The sequence below is a fragment of the Notamacropus eugenii genome, chromosome 5, assembly GCF_028372415.1.
Source record: "Notamacropus eugenii isolate mMacEug1 chromosome 5, mMacEug1.pri_v2, whole genome shotgun sequence".
Lineage (NCBI taxonomy): Eukaryota > Metazoa > Chordata > Mammalia > Diprotodontia > Macropodidae > Notamacropus > Notamacropus eugenii.
In genome coordinates, this window is record NC_092876.1 from 382,431,207 (window position 1) to 382,456,430 (window position 25,224).

Genomic DNA, 25,224 nt, shown 5'->3' on the forward strand with positions numbered 1-25,224 from the left:
AAACCAGCTGCCTCAGGGCGTCTACACAGGGCTGAGGTAAGACTCAGCTCTTCAGTGCCCCCAGGGGTTTTTATAATCCAGCTACGGTCTCAGGCTGCTGTAGGGGCTGCCCTAAGAACTCCTGCTGCCTGCCTGATGTGAAGGTCCTTCTCCCTTCCTGGCCAGCTGAATAAACCCCATCACTGACCTTTGCACCTGTGGGTTGAGGGATCTGCAGACCATCTGCTGTTGGGACTGGGGATTCTGGGACTGGAGATTCCGCCCCAGAAGGCGGTTCATGAGCCATGCACGGCCAAGGCTGGGTTGAGCTCCGTGCTCTGAGCTCCTCCGAGTCTGGTGCAACTGATGTTTCCTGTGGGTCTTTCAGGTCACTCTGAGCTGGAAATCTCCTCCACTCTGTTGTTCTCCATTTCTGCTGCTCCAAAGTTTGCTGACAGTCCCTCTCTACAGGAGTTTTATGGGCTATGTGGGGGCAGCCTCGGTATGTGTGTCTTTCTACTCCTCCATCTTGGCTCCGCTCCCTACAATAGTTTTAATTACATTATCAGGTTACAAGCAGGATTTATATGGTATGGTGCTCCCAGGAAAATCTGGATTTTAAATCCCTTACTAACCTGGCAAAAAGAAACCTTAGTCCATTGTCAGTTCAGCATGGGAAAAGTAAATCCCCCCTCCTCCCCATAAAAAAAAAGCCAGCTTAGAGTCCTCAACTTCTATTGCAGTTGGGAAAAACCCTTTGAAATAATTGCAGTAGGAACATGAACCTGAGGACTTAAAGCCTGTCTGAAGATTTTGAGTAAGTGGGCAGTCACTGATTATACCTCAGTGTCTCCCTCTCTTTCCCTCTCAGATTACTTGTAGCCCTGGGCAGCCCAGTACTACTCTTTCTGGAATTCCCTCTTCCCCACCCCCTATATGTACATACCAGCAAGCAGCTGTCCTGATGTTGGCTGCATTTGTGAGTCACTGGACATGTCCTCGCTAGAACGAGTAATAGGTATAACCCATCATTAAGTAAACCCAGAGATTTTCTTATGTCTTATGATGTGATGCCAACGTGATACCCAGAGCAGATACTATGAATAGGCATGGTCATTTCCAAGGTAAATTTGCAAAATCAACTCTCTTCCTCAAAAGAAAAACCAAAACATTTATTTGGGACATCCTTTGAATACCAGAAGGTAAGATTTAACTGGTACTTATCACGAATCTGGGGAGCACCAGCATTTTAAACCTTCTTTCTGTCAGGCCACCCCAACAAAACAAATTCCCCTACACAAATTCCTCCCTCTGCCCCCTCACAGTTTGTCCTCTCTCTCTCTGCCCCTTAGGCCAACTGTTCCCACTCACAACTTGCTGCTCTACCTGTTCTCACTCACTGCTCATGCTTTCTCTCCTCTTTGGGCATCCTCCTCTCAGTGTGAGCTCCATGTGGCCCAGGCTCCCTGTGATCACAGACTCCAGGCCTGTTAATGGGCAGTGAACCCCTTCCTATTCTAGCAACATTACACATGGTGAGCAGAATCTGCCTCTGGATTTGATATCACTCCTTTCTGTGGCCTTTTACAAGTCATTCAAGACTCCAGTTTCTGAAACTCTTGTATCTTCTTCTGGAACGTTTCCTAGTGTTTCTGTAAAGCTTCTGCTAGGAAACTGCTCCTGAGCTTTGGTCTGCGTTTCCTCACACCAGGGGGCAGCTTGGAGCTCCCTCTGCCCTGGAATCTGATTTCTGATCTGCGAAGGCCAGAAACCTCTGCTCTTCCCGTGTTCCAGAAGAAGTACAAAATGCCCCTGGAGAGGCTTTCCAAAAGGCCTCACACAGCCCTGGATAACTGGGGAGCTCAAGCTCAAATTCACTTATGCAGAGGGTTCCATCGAATCTAACTGCACCAATGAACTGCACGAGCAAAGGCAGGGGCGGGGTGGGGGGTGGGGTCTCAAAAGATCTGGGGATTCTGACAGGGGAGGTGGCAGGAGCAGGAGGAGGAGGAGGAGGGGGAGGAGGAGTGGGAGGAGGAGGAGGGGGAGGAGGAGGAGGAACAGGAGGAGGATGAGGAGGGGGAGTGGGAGGGGGAGGAGGAGGAGGAGCAGGAGCAGTAACAGGAGGGGGAGGAGGAGGAGGAGCAGGAGCAGGAGGAGGAGGGGGATGGGGAGGGGGAGGAGTTTCTACCTGGTGACCTGAGCTGTCAGGCAGGAAAACCCGTCTCTCCCCGACATCCTGGGTTTGGTTACCTCGTTTTTTAGAGTGAACTTTGTTGCACCCTAACTGACTTGCTATCAGGCGAGGTAGAGCTGAGATTTCTAAACTTTCTGGAGTTCGCCTTCTTACTCTCTCACTCTCCCCGAGCCTGGTAAAAGCGCTTTGTGCCACAGAGTTCCTCCTTCAAGTGAAAATGAATACAATTCTCCTTTGGGAACTTGCTGAGAATCTCCTACGTCCTACGAGATAATGGCATCCTGATGGGTTGGGAAAGGATGACTGGAAATGAGAGCAACTATATTTTGGGGGGAAACTACAGAAAAAAGAATTTTAGAAACCCTTGTGAGGTATTTTTTTAATAAAGACAATTCATATTAAATCCCAAACAGGTAAAGAGATTTCCGAATTCATGGCCAAATGTTATTTCATTTCATAAAGTTTCACCTTAGTGAACTTTTGTGCTCTTAAATGGAAGCAAGTTAGTGTAAATGTAAAGCCGGCCAAGTTAGTATTGCTAGACTGTTACTAGTAATGCTAATGGAGAGAAATTTTTGCTGTTTTTGTATCCTTATAACCTAGCACCACCTAGCATATTCTCCTTGAATTGGTTACAAGATTGCACTTTGGTAGAGTTGACCTGGAAGGTAGAATGATAGAAAATGATCAGCAGTTATGCAACCCTGCCGTTGTGTGTGCGTTTGCGTATATATATATGTATATATATGTCAGTATATCTATATCTATACGTGTGTATGTATATGTGTATATATGTATGTATGCATATGTATATGTATACATACATACGTATACACACACATATATATATGCAAATACATATACACATATATACGTATATATGCATATATACACCCAGTTGGCTGGAAAGGGTGGCTGCCACTGGACTGGTTGCCATTTTCCTTCCAATCTGGGTGATTCATGAGGAATCATCTAAATGAAAAATAGAGCAGAGGTGACAGAAGTCACAGAAGTATCGAACAATGTTTTTAGAGTTTTCCTTAAGCATGTAGCAGTAAGAATTTTTTTCCCCTTTAGTTCTAATTTAACCTTTTTTTCTTCTGATTTGTATATCTCTTTGTTAATATTAAGATAGAGTGCTCATCACAATACCCTAATGCCCTGTTCATGGTAAGGGGTTCAGTAAATATTTGTTGTTCTTGATGATGACAGTACAAATCATAATGTAGATTCCCTTAACTTCTCCTCTAAGAATGTGGATGCTATACCACTTGGTGCATATATGATGAGTAATGATATTATTCCATTGTCTATGGTGCCTTTTAGCAGGATATGGTTTCCTTCCTTATCTCTTTTGATTAGACTTTTGCTTTTGCTTTGTATGAGATTAGGATTGCTACCCCTGCTTTTTTTTTACATCAGCTGAAGCATAATATATTGCTCTCCAGCCTTTCATTTCATTTTTTATTTTCAACTAAGTCACTGAAGAAATGTCATTGATCTGAAGTTGAAAATGGAGTCTATAACATATTGCTAGAGATCTCCATCCAGTTTGATATCTATTAATAATAATGAGGGCAGATAGGTGGTGCCATGGATAAAGTATTGGTCCTAGAGTCAGGAGCACCTGAGTTCAAACACAGCCTCAGATTCTTGACACTTTCTGGTTGCATGACCTTGAGCAAATCACTAAACCTCAATTATTTTACTGAAAAAAAATAATAGCAAGTAATTATGTAATACTTTAATGTTTCCAGAGTGTTTTACAAATATTGTCTTACTTTGTCATCATAACAGTCTTAGAAGAAGGTAGGTGCTATTAATATTTCCATTTTGAAGATAATGAAACTGGCAGAATGTGATGAATTATATTATTGTTATTAATTTCCTCTTCATTGGTCCTCTATCACATTGAATTTTTCTTGCATCATGATCTGAAAAGGATATATTAACTACCTCTGCCTTTCTGCACTGGATTTTGATGCTTAAGTACATGGTCAGTTTTTGGTTATGTGCCATGTACCACTGAGAAAAGGTATATTCCTTCCTATCCCCATTCAGTTTTCTCCAGAGATCATATCTACTGTTTGCAGAATGCTCTTCACTTCCTTAACTTCTTTCTTATTTTGAGGTTAGATTTATCAAGTGCAGAGAGGGGCAGTTGAGATCCCTCACTAGTGTTGCTTCTATGTCTTCCTGTAATTCCCTTAACTTTTCGTTTAAGAATGCGGATGCTATACAACTTGGTGCCTACATGATTAGTAATTCCATTGTCTATGGTGCCTTCTAGTAGGATGTAGATTCCTTCCTTATCTCTTCTCATTAGGTTTATTTTTGCTTTGCTTTTGTATGTGATTAGGATTGCTACCCCTGGTTTTTTTACATCAGCTGAAGCACAATATATTGCACTCCAGCCTTTTATTTTGTTTTCATTTTTAACTAAATCACTGAAGAATGTCATTGACCTGAAGTTGAAAACAGAATCTTTAGCATATTCCTACAGACCTCCAGTCAGATGGATACCTATCTATTAATAATAATAATGATAGGGGCAGGTAGGTGGTGCCATGGATAAAGCACTGGTCCTAGACTCAGGAGCATCTGAGTTCAAATACAGCCTCGGATTCTTGACACTTACTGGCTGCATGACCTTGAGAAAATCACTAAACCCCAATTGATCACCTAAAAAATGATAACAAGTAATTATGTAATACGTTAAGGTTTGCAGAGTGTTTTACAAATATTGTCTCACTTTGTCATCATAACAATCCTGGAAGAAGGTAGGTGCTATTAATATTCCCATTTTGAAGATAATGAAACTGTGGAAGAATGTGGTTAAGTGACTTACCAGGGTCACACAGCTGGAAAGGGTGTGAGGTGAAGTTTAAACTCGGGTCATCCTGACTCCAAGTCCAGCACTCTGTGCTGCCTTTCATCCATCAACATTCTTTGAAACTTGTCACTCAAACAGTTCTCTACATTTCCTGATGCCATCCATAAAGATTTTGTAAGATACTCTCTTGAGTGCTTTGCTAAAATCTGGGTGGGATAAGTATATAGCATTTTTCTGATCTACCAATTGAATAACCTTGTCAAAAAAGGGAAGGGGGTGATGAGATTACTACTCTGGCATGACTTTTTCAAAATGAGTCCATGCCCACTCAGAATGATTGCTGTCTTCTATGTTCTCACAAAACATCCTTTTCCATGGGTTTTCCTGAGTTTTTTCCACCCCAGAGTTCTTATAGGAGATAATGATAAACTCAGGAGCTTGAGGTTACCATGAATGCCTTCTTGAAAATTGAGATATTTTACTCATCACCATTACTTAGTTACTGAGCCAGTTCTCCATTTGCATCCTGGTTCTTCAAAGTAACTTACACTAGAGAACCAGCAATCACACTTGACGGTTGTTTGAATTCCTTGAGATGCAGTTCATCTAGCCCTGGTGACTTGTTCATTAAAGGAAACAAGTCTTATCATCTCCTCACTTGTGTTTAGTCCCAGTTTTTTCCTAACCATTTTCTTCTGTCCTTTTCAGTTTAAAGACTGCTCCTTTTTTCTGTTTTTCTGTTACCTTTTCTTGTAAAGTAGTAATGTTTTATTAAGCCCCTTCTCCCCACCCCACTCCCCACAGTTTATTGGCACAAATAAGAATGTTTAACCAAAGACACTGACACACAAATAGTGTATACCACTTTACATTTATGTAGTTCCCATATCTCTACTGAGGAGGATATAAATGCCCTTATTAGTCTTCCTAGACCAAGAACATTCATCCCATCATCTGAATAAAATTGCTCTTCAATGTTCTTAACATTTATGCTCTTTTATTCATTGTAAATATTATCTTGATTCTTTGTTCTTCCTAGTGCATCGGTTCACACACGTCTTCCCATGTTTCTCAGAGTTTTTCATAATCATCCTTTTTTTTGACAGAATTTGTTGAGCTATTTCCTAATTATTTACATTTTTTGATACCACAAAGAGTGCTGTATGCATTTTGTTGTGTGTGTGTGTGTGTGTGTGTGTGTGTGTGTGTATGTGTATTCTTTTTTCTGCCATGGACTTCCAGCAGTGAGCTCAAAGAGTATGAACAATGTAATACTTTTCTCAAATAATCATAAATTGATTTCCAGAATAGTCGGGCCAGTTCATAGCTCCACCAACAGTACTTTGGTGTGTACCCAAGACCATTCTTCTGGATAAGAAAAAGCACAACCAATGTGCTTAGGAGAGAGTTCCCCTTTAGCAATTAATTTAGCATCAGCAATGATTGGTTGAAGTGCTTCATGGAATGAGACCATGAATTAGGTTTTTAACCAGTGAACACATTTCTGCTGTAAGTGAGGAAACAAGCCTAGTTAAAGTGATCTAAGTAAAATTTAAATGTGATATTTGTAAAATGAACGTCCTATTTTGCCTATCTGGTTTATAGTTTGGATTCTTAAAGCAGAGTAAAACAGAGTACCAGTCAAAACAATTTTCTGCTGCTGTGATCAATTTGTTGGGTTTTTTTTTTTTTGACAAAAGTGTCCTTTAATCAATAAAATTCTGTACAGAAAATAAGAGTCTACAACTTCGCAATAGATCAATAGAACTCAGTACAGAAAATAATAAAAGAGTCTACAACTTTATACAAAAAACACTTTTGCCTCAGCCAAGAGTCTTTGAATACTTAGCAATGTTTCTAGGTAAATTTTTTTACATGTCAGCATCCCATCCTTGTATAGTGTTCATCTTCTACAAATATTTGCAGAGCCAAAACAGGAGTTTCATAAGTCAGATTCTGATGCCCATTCCTCAACTGTGATCATGGGATGGACTTGGCTATCCATGTGAAATTTATAAGACAGGAAAAAAACCCCACTTAGCATCATCAAGATGGCAGATATAATTGCCACAACAACCGCACTCCCACTTTCCTGTGTATTTGGACTGGGAGGAATATAGAAAGTTGCAGGGAAGTTTATAGTCTTCTTTTGAGAGACTGAGTGAAAATTCCAGATTACACAAATTAAGACGCAGATCCCAGCAGATAAAAATGAAAATCCTGCCATAGTGAATGGATTGCAGATTATTGGTTTACGACCAACTCCCATGTAAAAGTTTCTCAGGGCAATTATACTGCAGACTTTTCCTATGACCCCCAGAATGCAAGCAAGCAGAAAGATTTTCTCAACAGCCCGAAAATCCGGGGGGAGAAAAGAGTTGTGCCTGCCATAAGTGTGGCAAATCTTTCCAGATGTGCCTTGAGCAGAATGCAGGGTGGTGCTGTGAAAGCATACTTTCCATATCCCCACCCAAACGATGCCAGAGGAGATGACAGGAGTCATATTGTCCACATGCCACACTCTCCAGTCCACTTGTCCCATGGAAGCTAAGGCGAGGATCCAGCCAATAGTGGCTATGGCGAAGAACGAAAAGTGAAGGTTACCTCTATTGAGTTCGGAGCTCATGGCCTGGGTCGTCTCAGGAAATATCTGGTATTTATTGCTGCCCTGGAAACAAACATAGGTGACTGTTGTACAACATACATATTCATAGTGGCTTAGAAAGAAAAGTGATGTGGCAGTGAATAGTTTGGGTGGGGCCAAGCATTTTTAAATGAGGTACTAATAATCCCTAGAAGGAGGGTAAGAATGGATAAGTGGTTGTTATTGTTTTAACTACTTCAGTCTCATCTAGGAAGGGGGCAGGAGCATCCTTCAATGTGGCATTAGATGGGTAAGGAATCCTGTGTATAACAAGTTTTGATTGTGTGGACAGGAGAAATGTGGGTTCAAATTCTGCCTCGAGCACTTAACACTTATTAACTCTTTGATTCTGTGCAAGTCAATTCAGTTGTCTGAGCATAGGTTTTTTTTGCATCTTATCCATGAAACATGGACAAGGATACCCATACATTGTTGCAGTTCAGTCATTTTTTCAGTCATGTCTGACTCTTCATGGCCACATTTTGGTTTTCTTGGTAAGGATACTGGAATGGTTTGCCATTTCCTTTTCCAGCCCATTTTATACATGAGGAAACTGAGACTAACAGTTAAGTGACTTGCCCAGGGTCACACAGCTGAGGTGTCTGAGGCTGGATTTGAACTCATGAAGATGAGTCTTCCTGACTCCATGCTTGCACTCTATCCAAGAGTCACCTTGTTCCTTACTTCAAAGTACTGTTTAAAGAAACACTGGATCTGGTGTTGGAGGAAGCCAGTTTAAATTACATTTTTCACACTTTTGACACATGTACCTTGAACAAGATAAGTAATCTTTTTGGGAATCATTTTCTTCATTTATAAAAAGAGAGGTTTGGAACAGATGGTTTCTAAGGTTGTCTTCTATCTCTAGATCTGTGATTGTATATGATCCTTTCTATGATCAATTAATCTGTACACATTCATTAAGCACCTACTAGGTGCTGGAAATTGTACTAGATGTTGGAATTACAAATACATAAAGGAGATGGCTCCTACCCTCAAGGAGCATATATTCTAATGAGGAGGTAGACCATATAAATGTAGGCTTTAAGAAATATAAATACAGTGTGATGGGGGAGGGGCACCAACAATTGAGAAAAATAGGAAATGCCCCTGGAAGCAGAGACTGAGTGTATCCTTGAAGGGATCTGGGGGTTAGAAGTGGAAATAAAGAGGGAACCCATACAGAAACTATAGGCGGGGGTGGGGGGCAGAGGAGGTGTCAAAGGCTGAAGAAAGGCCACAGGATTACAGATTTCCACAGTGACCTTAACAAAATAGTTTCTATCAAGTGGTAGAGATAGAAGTCAGATTGTAACAGGTAAGAAGAGTGGAAAATAAGGATTTGAAGACAATAAGTATAGACAGCCCTTTTCTAGGAGTTTTGCTAGGAGAGGGAAGAGACATAGAAGATGATGTCTCAAAGAGGGGATCTTAAAAGACTTTTGTGTGTGCATGTGTATGTGTGTCATGCACCCTTTTCTCAGTCTAGTGACTCCTCAGAGTAATGTCTTTACATGCATAACATAAAATACACTGACTTGCAAAATGGAATTTTTTTACAAGTAAAATATTTTAAATAACATGTATCATTTTATATTTCATACTCAATATAATTGGTTTATTACTAAAATTCAATTATAAAGGTTTTTTTTTTAAAGTCCATGGACTTCAGGTTAGGAATCCCTGAGTCAGGAGCCAGCAGGATCAAGTAAAGCAAAGGAGTCAATGAAGAAAGAAGAGGTTGAAAATTAGGGAGGTGAAGGATGTTTGAAGAGGCAGGTTGCTGGAGGAGATGAGAGGAAGTAAAATCAAATGCATCATCAAGGAGAAGTGATATCTCTTCTTCTGAAACCAGAGCAAAGGAAGACAGGACGGGAATAACACCAGGGTGATTTGAAGTATAGAATTCATGAGATGGTGGAGCTTGCAATGGATGGGCACAGTTTGGGGTATTGTTTTGGTTTTCAGTAAAATATGAGTTGAAATACTTTCCTGGAGCAAGGGGAATATGATTAAAATAATCAAAGAGCTACATAAGACTCAGTTATTATTCCCTCTCATACATACCGTGCCTTATGACACCACTATGACCACTCATCTCCATAAAATTTCAAATACAGCTAAAAATAGTTTCAAACTAGAAGATGTCTATAAGGGTCACAGACTAAAGTCATTAAAATACAAAATATTTTCATTCCCTTTAATTAAAATATTTCGAGAGTTTAACTTCTTGGTTCTTTGTAAAGCAAGGGAACTCATTTTCACTTAAATATAGTACATTTAAGTAGAGTCTTCTAAGTAATACAAGTGGTTTTCCATTCACTGGAGACTCAAGTATGAATAGCAGTCAACCGTCAATTTCTCAGGCACACACTTTATAACTGAATGTCCCAACTAAAAGGTCTGTTTTGGAACCTTGATGGTTCACATGAGATTGAGAGATGAAGTGATTTGGCTGTTGCTATATGGGCCATAAGTGGCAGAGCTTACTCTGAACATGGCAAACACTCTACATGGCAAACTTTTCCCACTTATGCCATGCCACTTTCTTCAATATATTTCAAACCTCAAAGCAATCTGTGGCCAAATTAGCTCAAGACACATTAACTTATATATAGATAAGACTCAGTGTCTGTTTGTTTTATTTCAGGTTCCCTCAACCTAATGATCTACAGATTCTTCCATATTTTGCCCATTCTCAATCCATCAGACAACAACACTTTATTGAGTGCCTGCTATGAAGTGAATTGGACTTCCTTGGGAGACAGGTGACATTTATTAAGCAGCACTGTAATAGCCACTAGGGATACAAATGCAAAGAATGAAACAATTTCTATCTACAAGGGACTAACATTTTGATGGGAAAAGAATATGTATAGAATAAATAAATACAAGGTATTTTGATTAAGGCACATCTAAGTGAGTCAGTGGATAGAGCACCAGGCCTGGAGTCAGACCTGAGTTCAAATGTGACCTCAGACATTTACTAGCTCTGTGACTCTGGGCAAAGTCACTTACTCTTGTTTGCCTCCATTTTAACATCTGTAAAATGAGCTAGAAAAGGAAATGGCGAAGCACTCGAGTATCCTTGCCAAGAAGATGAAAAAATATGGTCATAAAGAGTCTGACTCAACTGAAAAACAACTTTATAACTCAAGGTTGTTGAGGAATGGCAGGGGTGGTGGAGGAAATGTCACTAGCAATTGAGGTAATTAATAAAGTCTTACTACTAAAGGTGATATGGGAGCTATATCTTGAAGAAAGATAGGTAATGAGCCAGCATATTCTGGGAATGGGGGAGTAGTCAATATGAAGGCAAAGAAATGGGAGATGGAATGCCTTGAGTGAAGAAAAGAGAGAAGACCAGTTATCTGCATCAGGGAGAACAGAGTAATGTACAGGTAGACCACTTAGTAGGCTGTTGTAGCATAATCCTGGACTAGCCAGCATTTCCCCCAAATGAAGAAAGAACACAGTCCTTTACCAGAGTTCTATTCTGAATGAAATGCAGCCATATTTGAGAATCCTGGAAAGCAGCAGTGGAGATTGTGTGACCTAAGACAAGTTTCTGAACATTCCTGAGCTTCAGGATACTATTGGAGAAAGAGAGAAAGTTGATCTGGAGGTCCTCTGAGGACCTTTCTAACTCTAAATTTATAAGAGCTCAGTGGAAAATGACTCACTGGCCTGGAAAGATTTGTCAGTGACTCACAGTGTGGTGTGATGATGGGGAATTGACGATGGGGAAAGTTCCCCACACATGGTCTGGATCATAGTAGTTGTTTAGGAAGTGTCCACAAAAGTTGTCCCAGTCCTTTGAGGAAGCCAGTTGGCTTGGGTGAGAGGAGTGGAATAGACTGGACTTAAGGAAGGTGACTCTTACTCCAGGTGACTGGAATAGTAGGGAGATGTTGAGGACAGGTGGACCACTCAGTTGGTTACTGTCCGAGTCCATGGTGGATTCAATGAAAGCTTGGACATAGGCTATTTCTATGGTAGAGGAGAAAAAATGAGAGGCCAAATAACCTGGATTTGTGGGTGGTATAACTTGTCAACCTTTGCTGGCCCATGAATGATATGTGTGGGTTAGAAAGGAGATGTGGAGGATGACCTCTGGGTTCTGAGCTTGGATGCATGGGATGGGTTGGTGTCCTTAGCCATTAATGCGAGTCAGAATTAAGGTTGGGTGTAAGAGGAGAAGGCTCATCAGTTCAGTTCTAGAAATAGTGAGCTGAGTAAGTCTGTACTCTGGGCAGAAAATAAGTGAATCCAGAACTTATATAAAATTCCAGAAATATTTCTATAAGAACAGTTGAACAGAATATCAAAGCTAAGACCACCAACCATCAGAGGTCTTGTCCCAATGCTCTCCATTGGAGAACTGGGCTCACTTCTGTAACCATGGAGACAAAGAAAAATATTGGCTTTTGGATGTAAGCAACACATGGCATTGGTGGTTCGAAGGGTTGCTCAATGAAGAAATCATTATATGAGGTGACCCCCCCTCCCTGCTAGTTGAAGGTGGTGACCATTTTCTCACCATTTCTTTTCCATGAGGATTTAATTTCAAAATCTACATTTTTCTCATTTTTTTTCAGTTGTTTAAAATGAAAGCCATTGTACATTTGGAAAGAAATGAAAAGGGTGCCTATATCTAGACTGGGGCCAATGCACCATCTGTCTTCCAAGTGCACATGAATTTCAAAATCCTCTCAGATGGTTTCTAGGGAATGAGGCTTTACATTAGATCATTGGTTCATAGTAACACATGAGATGATTGGTACAAAAAAAAACAAAACCAAAAACAATAACATGGACGCATGCTGGAAAAACATGACCTATCACTTCTACTTACCCCTTAGGATATCTTTCTGAGCACAAGATATGATCCCGGAATAGTAATCAGGTAGAAGAATAACAGGGAGGTCAAAGAATCTGTGACCCTAATTAAAAAACAGGTTCTGTTTTTCTCTTGAGGATAAATGACCTAAGGGGATTAGGTATTTTAGTAAGAAGATGCGCAAGAGAGCAAAACAACACAAAACACAGGAAATCATCCAAGATTTCCTTCCACCCTCTGGGAAATCCAGATTGTCAAAGAAAAAATCAGAAGGGTCAAATCATTCTAGTAATTCTAAGAGAAATAGAAGGAATTCTCTTACTATGTTTGACTCAGATTGTCCCAACATTGAAAATTGCAACAAAATGAATCCACGCAAAGAGAAATAGACATCACAATGCGAAAGGAAAAAGATATGACAGAAAGGGACTGTTAATGTTAGAAATTCCTTTCCCCAAACTCGAAGGTGAACATTAAGAAAAAAGTGAGGAGAGAAGGTAAGTCATCCACTATTAGATCATGGTATGAACATCATTCTCAAGAATGACAAATGAGAGTGTGCAAGAATACTGATAATGCCTCTGGTATGGCATGTTTGAAATTAATGTGTCTCCATCATTGCTGTTTGAGTTAAGGGTTCTTCATTCCTGCCATTCAATTTGAAGCTCTTTGGCTCTGTGATTTGTCCCATTCTTATGCTGAGCACTTAGCACAATGTCTGGACCAGGGGTGAGGAACCTGCAGGCTGGAGGCTACCTTTGTCCTGCTAGAGTCAGGAGTGCAGCCTTTTGAATGAAACCAAGTTTTACCAAATAAATACTTTGAAACAGGAGATTTGTTCTCTGAAGCTTGGATTTTGTCAGAAGACCAGACTTGAGAATTTGGAAAGCCACAGGCGGCCTTGAGGCCAAATGTTTCCCACATATGGTCTAGACCATAGTAGTTGTTTAGGAAGTGTCCTAGGTCTGACTATCCCCACTAGAATAGTAAACTTTTCCTTTTCTGTGTGAGAGAGCATAGGTGTGTGAGCAACTCCAAATTTTGGGTATGTACTTCATCGAAACAGTACCATAAAACAAAACAAAACCACCACACCGCAAAACTTTTTCACTCATGTTCACGTTCTCAAACTTTGAAACATGTCATGAATCCTGGACTATCTAGCATTTCCCCCCAAATGAAGGAACAGCACAGCCCTTTACCTTTTAAGTGCTGATCTGAATGAAATGCAGACATATTTTGGAAGCCTGGGAAACAGTGATGGAGACTGTGTGACCTAAGGTAAATTTCTGAACTTTCCTGAGCCTCAGGATACTATTTGGATAAAGAGAGAAAAGAATGAACTGGAGGTCCTCTGAGGACCTTTCTATCTCTGAATTTACAAGATCTCAGTGGAAAATGACTTGCTGGCCTGATAAGATTTGTCAGTGCCTCACAGTATGGTGTTACTGGACAAGAAATTGATGATGGGGACTTTAAATACCAAAACAATGTTTGGAAAAGTTGTCCCAGTCCTTTGAGGAAGCCAGTTAGTTGTCTTGGGTCAGAGAAGTGAGCTGGACTGGATGTGTTTTGCATTCGAGGATGCATTACTCTTACTCCAGGTGACTGGAACAGTAGGGAAATGGTTGGGACAGGTGGACTACTCAGCAGGGTATTATCTAGTCCATGGTGGAGGCAATGAAGGCCTGTACATGGGCTATTGCTATGGCTGGGGAGAAAAATGAGAGCACAAATAGCATGGATTTGTGGGTTGTAAAAATGGATAGCCTTTGTTGTCCTGTGAAGGATATGTGTGGGTTTGAAAGAAGGAGATGTGGAGGATGACCTCTGGCTTGTGAGCTTAGGTGCCTGCAATGAGGAGGTGCCCTCAGACATTAATGAGTCAGAATTAAGGTTGGGTGTAGGATGGGAAGGTTCATCATTTAAATTCTAGAAATACTGATCTGAATTGAGTCTATGCTCTGGGTAGAAAATGAATGAAACCAGCACTTACCTAAAATTCCAGAAATATTTTTACAAGAATAGTAGAACAAAATGTCTCTTTACAAAGCTAACAAATGCACCAACCATCACAGGTCCTGTTTCAATGCTCTCCAGTTGAGAACTGGGGCCACTTCTGTAACCATGGAGACCAAGGAATACATTGGCTTTGTGATGTAAGCAACATATTGCATTGGCAGTTGGGAAGGTTATTCAATGAAAAAATCATTATATGAGGTGACCCCCCCCCCCCCGAGTTGTCCATCTTGAAGGTAAGTGACCATTTTCTCACCACTTCCTTTCTTTTTCATGAAGATTTTATTTCAAAAATCTACATTTTTCTCATTTTTTCAGTTACTTCCAATGAAAGCCATTGTGCACTTGAAAGGAAATGAAAAGAGTCACTATATCTACACTGGGGTCAATGCACAGTCTGTCTTCCAAGTGAACATGGATTTCAAAATCCGGTTTCTGAGGGAACAAGACTTTACATTAGATCATTGTTTCATAGCAACACGTGAGACGACTGGTAAAAAACAATATGGACTCGTGACAGGAAAACATGAGCATTTACTTCTATACGCTTCTACTTACCCCATAGGACATCTTTCCGTGCACAAGATATGACCCCGGAATAATACTCAGATAGAAGTACAACAGGAGGTAAAAGAATTGGTGGCCCTAATTAGTCAACAGGTTCTGTTTCTCTCTTGAAGATAAATGTCCTAAGGGGGTGTAATTTAAATAGAACGATCTTCCTCATTAATTAATAGGCCTGTATGATCTGCTTAAATCACCTGGAAACCTGAGTCACATGTGGTGGGCAGAGTTTGCTGAAGAGGCAGAACAGGAAGGGTGGAGTGGAACTTGGGAGGAAGTGAGTGAGTGGGGTGAGGTCAGAGGGGATAGAACTCAGGCCAACTGACACAGTGTGACAGTTGAGAGTGAGAAGGCTCTGGCAGAGAGAGGGAAGGTTTGAGAATGGCTTTGCCTCCTGCTGTGATCACGTTTATTAACTTCTTGGTCACCATGATGGATGGATTTTGCTTTCTGGTTCTGGGATTTGGCTTTCTGATGTTTAAATAAATGTTTTTCTTCTGCCTTCTACATGGAGAGTCTTTTATACTTGGTGGTAGAGAACTACAATGGCATATTCATAGTCACCACCAGTGCTGTGAATATTGTATTGGTCATATAGGGCATTAGGTATTTAATAAGAAGCTAGGCCAGAAAAAAAGCAAAACTACACAAAACACAGGTAATCATTGGGGATTTCTTTCCACACTCTGAGAATTCCAGATAGTAGAAGAAAAAATCAGAAAGTTCAAATCATCCTAACAATTATCAGAGAAATAGAAGGAATTTCCTTGCTGCGTTTGACTCAGTTACATGACCCCACCATTGAAAACTGCTATGAAATAAATCCAAAGCAAAGAGAAATAGACATCAGAATGGGAAGTGAAAAAGACATGACAGAAAGGGACATTTAACGTTAGAATTTTCTTTCCCCAACCCTAAGGATGACCATTAAGAAAAATGTGAGAACAGAAGTTAAGTCATCCAGTATAAGCAATAGTATATAGCTCCAAAAATTACAGATAAGAGTGTGCAAGAAGACTAAGTATGCCTCAGGTATCACATGTTTGATACTAATGTGTCTCTATGGTTGCTGCTTTGAGTTACGGATACTTCATTCCTACCATTCAGTTTTATGCTCTTTGACTCTGGGGTTTGTACCATCCTTAGGCTGAGCACTTAACACAGTATGTGAAGGAGGGGTGAGGAACCTGCAGCCTGGAGGCCACCTTTGTCCTCCTAGAGCCCCTAGTGGGGCCTTTTGACAGAGTCCAAGTTTCACCAAATAAATCCTTTGATTAAGAAAATTTGTTCTCTGAATTTTGGATTAAGACAGAAGACCACACTTGAGGATTTGGAAGTTCAGAGGTGGCCTTGAGGTCAAAAGTTCCCTGCCCTGGTCAGGTCTGGACCATAGTAGCTGTTCAGGAAGTGTCAGGGACTGACTATCTCCGCTAGAACAGGGAACACAAAGGAAGATAAGGGAAAATTCCTCCTAGTACCAGGGTATGTTAGGACCCAAAGGGAGCCCAGAGATCAGAGAAGACAGGGCAGCATACCTGCCAGGGAAGTGACTGCTGCCTCCCTACTAACTGACCTTTTGTATTGGGAACTTACTAGTCTTTGAAGTTGAGGCTTCTGCTTTTGGGAGGAGCCAAATAAAATGGAAATTAAAAAATATACAGATCCAGACCCCTCACACAAACAACCACGCCTCCCAAATATCTCCCATATGCAAATAGAATGTGAACCCACAGACAAGTTTGCTCAGAGAGGACATACTGTGAATCCTCTCATGGGCAGGCAAAGCACTAAATTCAAACGAGGGAAGGGTCAGTGGGGCTCTGATGCCTGAAAGATGTTGTATCTCTGTCCATGCCTTCCACCTGACTTCTTATGCTTCTAAGGATACTGCATGCTGGTAAAATGAGCTCTATCCCTAAACAACTTTTTACAACCCTCCTGAAAAGAAAGCCATAAAATGCACACTTTTGTCTGAAAAATAGTTTTCTCTACTTCTCCTGGAAAGTTGAAAAACAATACATAATTACTAATATTTAGATTGTAGATACTATGTGCCAAACACTGTGCTAGACACTTTTACAAGTAGTGGCTGATGTCCAATAGGAAGGAACTGAGGCTTTCTTAAATCCAGGCTCAGTGTTCTATGCACTGTACCACCTAGTGTCATGAATGAACTACCTTTTTCAGAAACAGCTGAACCATCGATGGGTCAAAGGGAAAGAATTATTTCCAGAAATACTATGCTACATATGGTGTCAGATTCCACTGAGATGTAAATTGACATTGCTCAACTACTTTTTTCCCTTCTTCATTCTCTGATGAAAAGGATAATTCTCTGCAGGAGACAAAGAGAAGAGAGATATTTGGAAATCCGGGTCTCATCAAGACAAAGGAAAAGAAAGAAGCATTTTTTTTTCAAGCCTGATTATGTACCAGGAACTGTGCTAAGTACTTTAAAATATTATTTTATTTGATGTTTAAGAGAATATGCTGGTAAAAGCTTTTTTTTAAAGCAAGTATTGCTTAGATCCTAAAAAGAGACAGAGACAAGGGTGGCAAAATGTATAGAGCGCTGGACATGGAGTCCTGAAGACCTGGATTTCAATCTGATTTACTAGTTGTGTGAATTTGGGTATGTCAGGAAAACTCTTTCCCTCAGTTCCTTAATCTTTAAATGAGGGAGTTGAACTCAAGGGTCTCCAGGGTTGGTTCCTGCTTGAAATCGATAATTTTATGATTTTATAAATATCATGCCACAATACCATAAAATATGCCTTGATTTGAGTAATGTGAGTACACTCTCCACTGATGCATACCGCAATCCATTTATGCCTCAACACATGGTCTTCATAAAAGTTTCAGGGGACTAAGAAAAAGGGCTTTCTCTTTTAGTCCAATTATTCTAAACTTAGTTTAAATGTTTCTTGGACAATAGATACAATCCATTATCCAACCTGTACTCTAAGCCCTTGGTACGGCTTCGTAGGACTCAGTTACACCTTCATATCATGAATTATGTCACATCTGGTGAAACCTGATCATGCCCTTAAAACTGTAGTGAATCCTCGAAATCCTGGTAAAGTCTCACAAAAAGATGCTTTGAGGTGGAGCAAAGATGGTGGAGTACAAGGAGGGACTTGCTTGAGCTCCCTCCCAAGCCCCTCAAAATACTTGTGAAATGCCTGTAAAAAATGTGTAACTATATTCTAGAGCATCAGAAGTCACGAAATTACAGAGTGAAACAGATTTCCAACCCAAGATAATCTGGAAGACTGACAGCAAGGGTCTATTGAACTGGACTTAGAGCAGAGCACAGCCCAGTGTGGGCTCCTCCAACACAGACAGGACTGGAGCAGTCTTCAGGACACTGAATTACTGGCAGCTGCTGCAGTTTTCAGACTGCTCAACTCACAAATGCCAAAGACAGCTTCAAAGGTCAGTATGAAAGATATTTCACCTGGGTTAGAGGGGTACTTGTTGCAGCCCAGTCCCAGCCTCAAGCCCAGGGCAGTGGCAGCCAGTGCTACACCAGAGAGTGCTTCTGTAATTCTTGGCCTATAGACGGTGGGGGAATTGAGTGATCTGATCTGGGTCTCAGTCTTGAATGGCTGTAATGGGGTGAGGAGGAGCGATGGTGTTGCAGAACCGGTGGCAGCTATGGAGAGGAAAACCTACTCACAGTTCTAGGGCAGAGAAGAGAGCTTGTGTTTCCTCACAGACAAGAGCACAAGGGAGGAGAGGAGTAAACACCTTTCCTTTGTAATCAAAGGATTACCACTTTGTACCACTTTGGAGGAACTAAGAACTTTTAGGTCCCTAGAGATAACTTTTTAAACAGCTGCACAAACCCCTGAAACATGGGATAGTATACACTCCATTTAACAGAGAGTTCAGAAGTGAAGTAATTGGTTGAGAAAGTATCCAAAAATGGGGAAATAAGTGAGACTATAGAATGTTACTTTCTTGAATAAAAAGTATTTTATTTTTAAAAAAAATTTTTATTATAATTTGTTTTCAATTTTCTACAATTACTTTGATAAGTCTTAGATTTTCTCCCTAACTCTCCCCAATCCCTCCCTGAGATAGCATGCAAATCTCATATGGATTCTAAACATACATTCTTATTAAACACATTTTCATATTAGTCATGTTGCATAGAAGAATTAAAATGAATGGGAGAAACTTTGAGAAAAGCCAAAACAAACAAAATATAATACAAGGGAAAATATTCTGCTTCATTCTGTGCTCCAATTTCACAGTTCTTTCTCTGGATGTTGAAGACATTTTGCCTCAAGATTCCTTTGTGAATTTTTAGGTCCTTGCTTTGCTGTGAAGGGATAAGGGATAAGTCTACCAGAAAAATTCCCCACACACTGTGGTTGTTACTGTGTACAATGATATCCTAGTTCTGCTCCTTTCTCTCAGCATCAGTTCATGTAAGTCTTTGCAGGCCTCTCTGAACTCTTCCTGTTCATCATTTCTTATAGCACAATAGTATTCCATTATATTCATATACCACACCTTGTTCAGCCATTCCACAATTGATGGGAATCCCTTTGATTTCCAGTTTTTGACCATCACAAATAGAGTTGCTATAAATATTTTTGTACATTGTCCCATTTCTATGATTTCTTTGTGATACAGTCCCAGAAGTCATATTATTGGGTCAAAGGGTATTTGGGCATAGTTCCAAAATGCTCTCCAGAATGGTTAGATCAGCTCACAGTTTCACCAACATTTATCATCTTCTTGTTTTGTCATGTTAGCCAATCTGAGAGGTGTGATGTGGTACCTCAGAGTTGTATTGATTTGTACTTCTCTAATCAATTGTGATTTAGAGCATTTTTTCATGGAACTATAAATATCTTCAATTTCTTCCTTTGAAAACTGACTATTCATATCCTGTGACCATTTATCAAGTGGAGAATGACTTATATTCTTGTAAATTTGACTCAATTCTCTATATATTTTAGAAAAGAGGCCTTTATCACAGATACTAGTTGCAAAAATTTGTTCCCAGTTTTCTCCTTCTCTCCTAATCTTGGTTGCACTGGGTTTGTTTCTGCAAAAACTTTTCAATTTAATGTAATCAAAATTATTCACTTTGCATTTCATAATGTTCTCTATCTTTTGTTTGGCATAACTTTCTCCATTCTCCATTAATCTGACAAATACACTATCTATCCCTTGCTCCCCTAATTTGTTTGTAGTATCAATGTTATACCTAGATCATGTATCCATTTGAAATTTATTCTTGTGTACAATGACAGGCATGGTTCTATGCTCAGGTTCCAACACACTATTTTCCAGTTTTCCCAGGAGTTTTTGTCAAACAGTGAGTTGTTATTCCAAAAATGGTCTTCCTAGGTTTACCAAACAGTAGACTTGTATAATTATTGACTATTATTTCTTCTATACACAACCTATTCCACTGACCTACCCCTCTATTTCTTAGCCCATACCAAGTGGGTTTTATGATTGCTCCTTTATAATACAATTTGAAATCTGGTAGAGCTAGGCCACCTTCCCTAGAATTCTTCATTAACACCCCAATAAACAGTTTTGGCAGATGGGCCAAACTAGATTGAGGGTAACCAAAGGCTCTCACACCCATTGGTGAGTTGGGGGGGTGTCTACTCCAAGCATATGAAGACTTTCTCTGGTGGAATGGGGGATGACAACTATATGTTCCAATGGCCATGAAGGTAGATAAAGTAGGCAATGTGAAGTGCTTGGCTAGACACCGAAGACGCCAAGGTTATCCACTGCATCCTGAGACATCACCAGCTGTCTTGACTGTGTCCTGCCACTGGACTATGATGACTCTGGAGGAGTAAGTGAGGGGGATGACTTCATGCAACCCTGCCTCACTTACATCCAAGTTATGCACGAATCAAAAGATATCACGTGTATCATTTCACTATTATGCCTCAAAGGCCTGTAGCAACAGGCAAGTGATGAAGCAGCAGGTGTGGATACACTGGGAGCTGTAGTCACAACCCTGCACACAGGTGGCCCAGGCCATAGGAACATTTCTCACTGAAGCAGCAGTGGCACTAGGCAGGTGGGGGAGGGGCTCTTCCTCACCCTTCACTCTGCCCCGCCTACCAGGAAGTGGTCCCGCTTCATTGGCCTGTGGACTGGGATGCCCCGCCCCTGGCAGCCATGTGATAATGACGTGCTAGAGCTCGCTCCTCTCCTACCAGTCTTGAGTCTGGTCATTTTCCTATATAGAGATGTAAACAGTTTGCCCTTATTGAATAGCAATTTTTTTCTTTTATTCTTGTTTACCTTTTTATGCCTCTCCTGAGTCTTCTTTTTGAAGATCAAATTTCCCACTGAACTCTGCCCTTTACATCAGGAAGGTCTGGAAACCCCTTATTTCATTGAATGTTCATCTCCTTGCCTGAAAGATTATGCTCAGTTTGGCTGGGTAATTGATTTTTGGTTGTAGTCCAAACTCCTTTGCCTTATAGAATGTCATGTTCCAATCCCTCCGAGATATTTACGTATATACATACATATATATATATATACACACACACACATATACACATGCATGTGTATACACACATACCTACATATATGTACTGATCAGTTGGATTTTTTTCCTCTTTTTCCTTTTTATCTTTAAAAATAGTATTTGTTATATGGGATGATTCTTTGGGACGAGAAGGGATACTGAGGAAGATTACTGTGATGTTGAAAAAAACAAAAGGGATCAATATTTTTTTCAAAAAATAAAAAAGGAAAGATCTGAAGGATAAAATTGGAGTAGTGTGGCATTTAAAAAGTCTGAGGTGTATAATTTCTGTATAAGTGAATCACTTTATTAATAATAGCAGCATTTTTAACAAATGGTCAGTGGCATACTGAAATGCCAAAGGTAATAATGTCAGGCACGCTCATGACTTCTATGCCCTTTGGAAGAGGAGTGTTCCTGAGGGTGGCAATAAAAAAAATGGTGGGTCAATAATCGAGAGATAGACTTTACAAAGAGATGAGAGCTTACTCCAATGAGGATCTGAGCATGACATCATGGCATTATTGAACGGAAAGACTATCCCAAAACACAAAACACTCCCAGATTTGGGCAATGTAGACAGTCTATGTCCTCCAACCAAGCCTGAGTTAGTTGGGTACAGGAGCAATACCCAGAATAAGGGGAATGTTAATCCTATCTTCCATCAGCTGAGTCCTTGAGAGATTGGACAAGGAAACAGAATACAAAAAAAAAGCTGGGGTCTCTTCAATTTTAAGAATTGGCTATTAATATAAGACAGAAATAATCATTTCTCTAATTTCTTCATTTGATTCTTTTGAGAGACATGATACACACTTCATAATGGGTCTCTAACTTTGGGGCTCATGAGTAGACAAGATCAATGGGTGCTTGGAGAAAAATCTAAGGTTTTGTTTTGTTTTGTTTTTATAAATCGATAAAAGATAAAAGGCACAGAAGGGGAAAAGCAAATAGTAAGAGAATTGTGCATTTCATAAGTCTCATCCCATATAGTATTCTCTTCCTCTGGAAACATCTGACACTGTTCTGTGGTTTGGGTGTGGTCTCAGAGCAGTTCTTCTCAGGTTCAGGTCACTTGAAGAGATCTTCTCTGCTAAAAATCTCCTACAAAACTAGTCTTAACACAATTTTAAATTTACTTTGCCAGTATCCAGGTCAAATAATGAAATGTAGCTCAAATCTTATGTCTCTACTAGTAGAAAGCCAAATTTAGAATCTTTTAGAGCAGAGATTTTAAATTTTAAGTTTAACCAACCATATAACCAAACATTTATTTATAATAAAAATTTTTGATTTCTAGTCATGTTCAAACGAGTAATCCCTAATAATAGTAGGCATTTGCAAGATCATTCCTCTCTTGTCATTCTTCTCTTGAGACAACGAACTGTGCTGCAATTCTTTTTCTTAACATAGAAGTGAGACAGTTATGATATTAACCTCACTATATAGAAGAATCATAACCTGGTTACATAAGTCTTTGCTTCATTTGCCTAATTATTTCCATACCACTGTGAGAAATTAAAGAACTTTAACTTACACAGGAACTACAGAAATAGTTATAGCTGACAAGGTTAAATACTTAACTAGTTAGACTAAAATTCTAGGCCAAATAGCTCAGATCTTGTACCTGCATCTCACTATAGTAACTCATATGTATTTCAGATCTATTTAGTTAGATTTATACTGAGCCCCTAATATGACTATAGACATTTACTACAAAAGGGGACATAGGGAATAATGCTTCCACAACTTCAGTTCAATTCCAGGCAAAAGTCGCCTTCATAGTCAGTTGTACTGAGCCAGGCTTCAAGCCAGGTGGGATATTTCCAATCAAGAGGAAATGTCATATTGGGGAAATCAAGTCAAGAGAATCCTACTTCAGCCCAAGCCAAGAGTTGTTCTCTCAACCTGAATTCAGCTCTCAACGGTCACATATCCTTGGTAACAATGGCTACAACTTCAAGTGCATAATAGTAAGAGATTCATCATGAAACTCACAATTTATCTTGACAGAACTAGTACTATAAGAACTAGTAAGTAGCTGCTTTGTCATTCCTAAGTTCATCATTACACAAATGATTTGCTTTATTATGTTTAATAACAAACAGCAAAACTTCTGAGGATGATCTACTATAATACTCCCAAATTGTCTACAGAGAGTAGCTTATTGGAAAGACTCTGTCAAAAAACATGCTCAGTTCTTAGTCATGTTCAAATGGACTTAAAACATACACTACTGCTCTCAGAATCCCTTTAAACAATAGGAACATTTCATTCATTTCCATACATATTCTAATCACAGATTAAGTAATAGACATAAGTAAAATCAGATTTCCTGTTAAGGTGACACAAGTAACTCAAGTTATCACTCTCCACTGGGATAACTGAGTGTACATAAATGTCCTTAAAACATAAACAAAAGAAGTTCTTGACTTTAACCTGACAACTTAATAGATTCACATCTTTGTTTCACAACCATCTTTATCTTTACTTAACTCTACTCATCATTCTGAAAGAATGAAATAATCCAGGAATGGAATCTTATACATATGAGAAGTTCAAACGCTAACTGAACTCTTGCTTAAGCCTTGGAAAGACTACAAATACGTATCAAGACAGCAAGATGTCCCCCACTTGTAACTTATTACAATAATTATTAGGAGGCTTTAATAGACAGGATTTATCTAATGAGGTACAGATTCAGCACTGCAATAACAAACTTCCAATGATTGTCTGCCTGATAACAGAAATTTGCTATGAGAGCTATAAGCAATGACAGTTATAACAGCATTAAAACTGGCCCTCAAGTCCTATACAGTAGCCTATTATATGGAACTAGGGGGAGAGATTTCTTGTATGGGAAAATGGATTGAGAAGACTTAGTTTTCCCATGAAAACTCCTAAGCTTATTCCCAGGGATGAATATTCATTAGTCTTAGATCACAGATGTCACTCCCATTGAGCAACTACCTGCTGAAAATTCTTCTTAAAGGCCTCAATTTAAGTCAGTTCAAGGACACAACAAACCTGAGAATGAAACTCCAAAAGAATATTCAGGGACCCAGAAAAGCTTTCTCCTCAAACAATAGATCTCACTAATCATAGTAGATCTCAACCTAATTGTTTATCAGTACCATCAAATTCTTGCAATAAATAGGCTTACACATAAAATTTATCAGATCTTCTAAAAACCACACTAAAGATCTTTATTTAAACACATACACAAAACTCTTTTTTACTTAAACATTCCTCCTAACAAAGTCATCTTTTTTATTGAAAGCTTAAAATTTACCCTGGTTTTCAAAAGATAATCACTAGAATCTAACGAAGTAAATTGACTGGAACACTCTAAACTGGCTGATATCTCTCTTATTCAACCTTAAAGCAAATACAAACATTTAAAACTGGAATTTATCAAAACTAAGTTGATGTAAAATGACTTTAAGTATCATAAATCCTATATAGCCCAAAAGGGCTATAAAAAATGAATTCCTAACCATCACAAATTACCAAGTACCACTCTCCTTTAGTCAAAAGATGCTGGTAATGGAGAGCTGACACAGTTTTTCTAAACAAAAAAAAAATACTCAATTAAATTAGCCCTATCACAATAAAAAAGTTTACC

General features: G+C 39.5%; 1 protein-coding gene across 3 annotated transcripts in view; it reads right to left on the reverse strand.

The window, feature by feature from the left end:
* Nucleotides 1–6,659: 6,659 nt before the first annotated feature.
* LOC140506815 (claudin-34-like) overlaps nucleotides 6,660–25,224 on the reverse strand; it is a 43,067-nt gene continuing 24,502 nt past the window's right edge. The window contains exons 1-2 of one of the 3 annotated variants that reach the window (XM_072614400.1): nucleotides 15,071–15,740; nucleotides 6,660–7,677 (exon numbers count right to left, since the gene is read on the reverse strand). In XM_072614400.1, coding sequence (XP_072470501.1) covers nucleotides 6,952–7,677; nucleotides 15,071–15,082 — 738 coding nt within the window. In that variant the 5' untranslated portion in view covers nucleotides 15,083–15,740 and the 3' untranslated portion in view covers nucleotides 6,660–6,951. Of the gene's footprint in view, nucleotides 7,678–14,489; nucleotides 14,579–15,070; nucleotides 15,741–25,224 lie in introns of those variants that run through there. The other 2 variants (XM_072614401.1, XM_072614402.1) reach the window with 2 other exon arrangements.